At 43.2% G+C, this 6000-nt stretch overlaps 1 protein-coding gene across 1 annotated transcript in view; it reads right to left on the bottom strand.

The window, feature by feature from the left end:
* LOC144520179 (transmembrane protein 26) overlaps positions 1-5057 on the bottom strand; it is a 43297-nt gene extending 38240 nt beyond the window's left edge. The window contains exons 1-4 of the mRNA XM_078253846.1: positions 4864-5057; positions 2961-3105; positions 1590-2318; positions 178-203 (exon numbers count right to left, since the gene is read on the bottom strand). Coding sequence (XP_078109972.1) covers positions 178-203; positions 1590-2318; positions 2961-3105; positions 4864-5057 — 1094 coding nt within the window. The remainder of the gene's footprint in view (positions 1-177; positions 204-1589; positions 2319-2960; positions 3106-4863) is intronic.
* Positions 5058-6000: the final 943 nt, after the last annotated feature.

Here is a 6000-nt window from a genome sequence, read left to right as displayed (position 1 = left end):
TCTGGCTCTTCGTGTTTCTGCCTTCTTTTCTTTGAGAGTTTATTGGAAACAAAGAGTCCCCCCTCATTCAGCTCCTCGGCTGCTATTGTCATATCGCAGTCCAGGTGAAGTGCAGCAATTTGATGGACACAGATACAAGACAGCCCGAGAAAGGCCTCTGATTGAATTGGCACTCACTGCCATAGCTGCTCTTCATTCCCAGCCTGTCCAACACAATGTTAAAGACACAGAGTGAGAGGGTCATCCATAAATGCAGCAGGGCTGCATCCCAGCCCTCATTTGACAGGAGAGGTATTGTCTGGATAGAGGTGATGTGGGGATTGTGCTGTGAGGTTGCCAGCCACTGTGAAGTGGCTGCAACCCTGAGACCCTGAGCTTCAGCTCAAACATTTTGCTGTCCTTGTGGGCTCTCAAAGAGTCTCTCGCTTCTATGGGCTGTGGAGGAATATCTCAAAAGCACCTTCCATCTCTCAAAAGAGAGAAATTGAGAGCAAAAAATGTTGAACTTGAACACCTCCCACATAATCACGAGTGTGCTTTTTCAGACATAATACAAATGCACTGAGCTCTCAAACAGGCTTCCATGGGCTGATTGTGCTCAAGAGGAAAATAAACCTTGAAAAATGAAGCAAACCTCTTCACTCTCCTCCTACTTGTTCTACTGTTTGAGGTGTCTCTAGATTGTCTGCATTAGACTATTCATTACGCTGCATGAAGGTGACTAAATATTTTAATATTCATTTATCACATGCCTTACTTCTTACTCAATGTATCACAAGGTCTTACACAGAGACTCATAGAGGAGAATTTCATGACTAAATCAAAAAAATGATGAAATTCAACACTGCAACTGTGCTACTGTGTTTTTTCCATGTAACTGGCATGTATGTTCCAGTCAAGTAAACATGGTATATTTGTGTGGTGCTTTAGTTGACTTGGCAACACTGCCATCTCATGGTGATCAGGGTAAAAAAAAACAAAAAAACTGCACTTTGCTTTTCTGAAGCATCTTCATTAAAAAAGTTTATTAATTAAGCAAGACATGTTATCACCATCTTACCCTGCCATTTTTATTCAGTCTATATATTGTCTCCTGTCAAAGCCATCATCATTACCATCATTTTATTAAAGAAATACAACATAATGAAATCATATCACCACAAGCTGTTGCTGATTAAATCAAATGTGTTTTACTGGAAAGCACAACGCTATGCTAAAGTGGTTTCAGCTATCTTGTTAATTCTCTCATATATCAAAAAGAGATTGGCAGTTTGTGGTAAACATGTTGAACTGGCTTTCCTCAGCGAGAATCCTCCTCTGACTGAAACACCACTTTTTTGGAAATGTTTTATCAAAGGGGGTTGCATAAATTCATCTCTTTTCAGTGGGGACTTATTCGCTTCTCTTGTGGTCTATTTCTAGTCACTGAACCTCCAGAGAGCCGACATTGTCCCTGAACAAGGCTGAGATGCAAGAGATGGCAGATGGGTTCGACTTCTCTCTTGGTGTGTGAAAGCCAATCCTTGCCCCCCCTCAAGGTCCAAAGTTATGCCTCATGGCATTTTGAGTTTTTTTTTTTTTTTTTATACCTGGACACCTCTTTGATCTTTCTCCCTCTCAGTGCCTCTCTCTGTTTCTGTATGACCGCTTTGCTCCTTTCCGCTTGTCTCCTCCTCCTCCTCCTCCTCCTCCTCCTGTTTTCCACCCCTCTGGGTCCGACACTGTAGCACCAAAGCATCACACCTCTCCGACCCCGATTCCCCAACCGGCTGCTCGCACTGCACCACAAAGATTCTGTATAGCTCCAACAGGACGATAAGGATGTTCTTGCAGGTGAAGAAGATCATCAGCTGGTTGAGGACCTGCTCTTGGACCATGAGGTAGAGGCGGTAAAGCAGAAATGGACCATCTTGGAGTCCCACCGTGAGCAGCAAGCTCCACACTTCACTGGAGCAGCAGGAGGCGAACGATGAAGGAGCACCGGGGCTGCAGGAGAGACCAGCCACACTTCTCTGTGGAGGCTCACCCTTTGGGGGTTGTGTCTGGGTCAGCACCAGAGGAAACTGCATTAGCGCCCAAGAGAAGAGGCCCAGGCCCATAATGACAACCGCTTGGTTGGTTTTGACCTCGGGTTCCTTGAAGGTGTCGAAGATGTCCAGGATGTCGGCGCCCAGTCCCACGTAGACCATGAGGAGCTGGGAGAGCTGGTCGCGAGACATGTCCCCCTTGGGCATCAGCCAGCGACCCAGAACCAGCACTATGAGCATGGTCTGCTCCAGGCCAGCCACCCAGTTCTCTGGGTCCAGCTCCACGATGCCCTGGGTAAAGGAAACAACACCGTCTGGTCACGTCAAAAGCATTTTTTCACAGTTTGTGTAACAGAGCAGAGAATATTCTTCGGATTCACTCATTGGCTTTTCTTGATATTGATTTGATCAATCATTCGGACCATGAATATATTATAATGGTATATCTTGATATGTGAAAAAGATAAATGTGTAATCAATGAAACACATTGGCAATCATCCATTCAACAAGGCCATTCAACAAGGCCTCTCTATCTTGTAGTTGACTTGTGAGTCAACTACTGATTGTGTTAGGGTTCATTGAGTTTATCCTGACAGCACCCCTTGACATTTCACAACGTTCCTGACAACATTACATCTTCAAGTTTCAAAAGCTGCCACCCAGCCTCGAGCACAGCAAAGGGGGCGGAGGGGGGTCCAAATCCTACATGAAAGAAACTGCACTAAAACCACGCCAGAAAAGGAAGAGATTTAAGTTGTTTTTTTCAGAAGCCTATCTGGACTTCATCTCAATGTGTCTATTACACGTGTCCTGTAACTAATAGTTTATCCATCCCCTTGCTAGATTTAAATCGTATCTGATATCAGGTGTTGCTTTAATGTGGCTGTGTGGAGGGTGAGGTGGGGAGGGCAGTTTTGTGGTGGGACGCCTACCGCTGTGATCGGGATGCGAGCCAGCAATTGAAGCTCGGGGCCTGAGGAATTGTTGACAGGCAGCTTGGACTGCAGCAGGCTCAGCTCCAGGAACCAAATGGACGGGATGACAGTACTGAGGTAGAGGAAAACCATGGGGGAGAACCTAAAAGAGGACCACCAAAAGAGAGGGATGGTGGTGGGGGAAAGGTGGGGGTAGATTATTTTTAGTGACATGATTTTTTTTTTGCCACCCGTTAAAAAAGAGAGAGAGTCCCCTTTTTTTTCCCGAAAGAAGCATCACATTTCAAACAGGCACTTATTCTCATCATACATGCAAATCCCTCTTGACAGGGCAAAGCCTTCTCCATGAGCAGAGACTTCAAAGTAAGACTCAGTGAAAAAGAGAGAGGCCTGAAGAAAGCTTGCGTCTGAGGATGTTCACTGCGTATGTGCCAGAGAGCTTCAGCTTTTGAATGAGACGCAGCTTGATGTTGAATGAGGTGTGACACTAAATGCTCATATCCTTTGGAGACTCCTGCATTAAAGGTTGGTGTCAGTTCATGTTTACTCAAGCCAAATATATATTTTTTAAATCTAGCTGGTCAGACATGACTTGAACCATCAGCAGACACTTTCTCCACGACTGGACTCCAAAGACTGTGACAGAGACATGATAGCAGGCTCAGAACATCAGCTCAGAGAAAGACAGAGCAATAACACAGCAGAGGAATAGATTTGTTTTTGATAGTCAGTGAGGGAGAGAAAGAGCTGCAGAGGATAACAGAGAATTTAGTGGCAGAGAATATCAAAGGCCATACAACTACTCCCCACACAATACAAGTTTAAAAAAGTCTGGTTACAACACCTCAATCCTTGTCACACCTTTAAAAAAAAGAGCAAAAGCAGGTGGTTTGTAAGTTCAAATGTAGCCCACAAACATTTGTGTTCATCAGAGCTGAAGCAGTTAAATTGATGAGTTCATTTCTGTTGTTTAACGATTAAAAGTGCACACTCACAATTTAACACATCGAGATAAGTTTCTTCTTCACTACTCAGCCTGTGAAAACAGTTGTATAATGTCGTCTGCTTTATAAAGATGGACAAATTGACCCCCTGATGATATCATCAGGGCAGGGATGGTCTAACAAAGAGAACCAATTGAGTTGCATTATTTGAAATGTAGGATCCAGCGTTTTTGGAACATGATCCATACTATGGACTAAACTAAACTGCTGGAGTACCCCTTCAGTTCAGTTTCTTTGTAGCCTTGGTCAGATAAAACGGATAAGAGTATTATGTTATTGCAGATTTTTAGCCATGCTAGCAACGTAGCTCTGAGGATGATATTGTTGGTTTGTTGGTTTTTCCTTGCCTCTGTCGCACCAAATGCTTGCTCTTGTGGTAATCGTTGGGTCTCTGTAAATTATAGAGTGTGGTCTAGACCTACCCTATCTGTAAATTGCCCTGAGGTAACTTCTGTTATGATTTGACTCTTTGAACTAAATTTAATTGAATTGAATCGGTCGGTGTACCACTTTGGTCCAAACTGAAATATCTCAACAATTGGATGGTTTGCCATGACATTTTGTACAGGCATTTATGGACCCCAGATGATAAAGCCTAATGACTTTGGTGATCCTCTGACTTTTCCTTTACTGCCACCAAGATTTAATTTGTCCAATACCTGTAAAACTAGTGACATCTCGTAACATTCTATACTAGGACGGCTAACATTGTACCTGCTAAATATGATGTTAGCATTTAGCTTAAAGCACCACTGCGCCTAAATACGGCCTCACAGTACCACTAGCATGGGTGCAGACAATGCGATTTGGAATAAATGTCCAACATTTGCCCCAATTGTAAACCATATCATGATATTAACACTGTTTGTGTTTTGCATGTGTGACCTAAATGTTACCATTTCCACTCTGCGTTTCGGGTGCACTTCAGAGTGACAGCCATTTCCACTCCCAGCAGAGCAACGCCCATTAGCAGCAGCCAATAGAGTGGCTCCTCTTTAACGGCCACTACACGCCACACTGTCACCACCCCGTGGACCGCAAACAGGAAGCGACTCAGCAAAGCCAGCAGGACGTTCAGGAGACGACACATCTTGCACCTCAGAAACCCTGTACAGAAGATAGTTTTATTGAGGAAAAATCCTATTTGTGTGCCATATTTGCTTTTTAACATATCATTCTTGCAAGATTGATGACAGTTGAGGCTTATTCAGCATTCTGGCACAACACAATTTTTGTTAACCATGTCTCAAAGGTTGCAACAATAAAGGCCTTTATATTGTTTTGAACCTAACAGTTTTACCGCAACAAACTCAACCTCCAACAGAAAAGGCTTTTGCAGAGTAAAGAATTGACAAGTACCAAAGGCCTCTTCAATTTCAATACATTTCTTTGCAATAAATTTAACAAACAAACTCATGCAGAATAGTCATGTCAGGCAGCCAAAAACTAAACCAAGCATGACAAATTTGTATATGTAACTGCCTGCATCATTACACAGCATACCCCCCAGATCAGCTTTCATGATCAATAACTATTGCATGATGTCAGTGTACAAACATTCCTCACTGTCAATTAGTCAGCTTGGATAAAAGCTTCTGTGCTTTGGGGGAATTCAAAGCAAGCAGTGATTGCATGAGTTTGCTTAACTCTTCTGATCTCTGGATCTCTGTGGATTATTGTGATGACTTGACGACTTGAAAGTGTACCTACTGGTTAAGATGCATGACACGTAACCCGGTTGGATTTCAGTCAGGGACTTTTGTTGGATATCCCTCTCTCGTTTCCCATGTTTCCTAAACTGCATATCAATTACGTTTTGAAGGAAACATAATTTTTCCCAGATCCCCTCCTACCAGCAAATTTCTTAGAGACAACAGAGCATTCATCAGATATGGACATGCATGGATTTTACTGGACAGCATTGAAATGTTAGTAAGTCATGAATTAAGGATCACAGGATTGTCACCTTTTTACAAGCCAACAGCAAAAGTTAGTAGTTCATCAGCGCATTGGAGAGTTTTACTGACACGAGC

This window comes from Sander vitreus, chromosome 7 (assembly GCF_031162955.1).
Source record: "Sander vitreus isolate 19-12246 chromosome 7, sanVit1, whole genome shotgun sequence".
NCBI lineage: Eukaryota > Metazoa > Chordata > Actinopteri > Perciformes > Percidae > Sander > Sander vitreus.
Note: the sequence above shows the minus strand (reverse complement) of the source record. Positions and strands in the feature narration are given on the sequence as shown.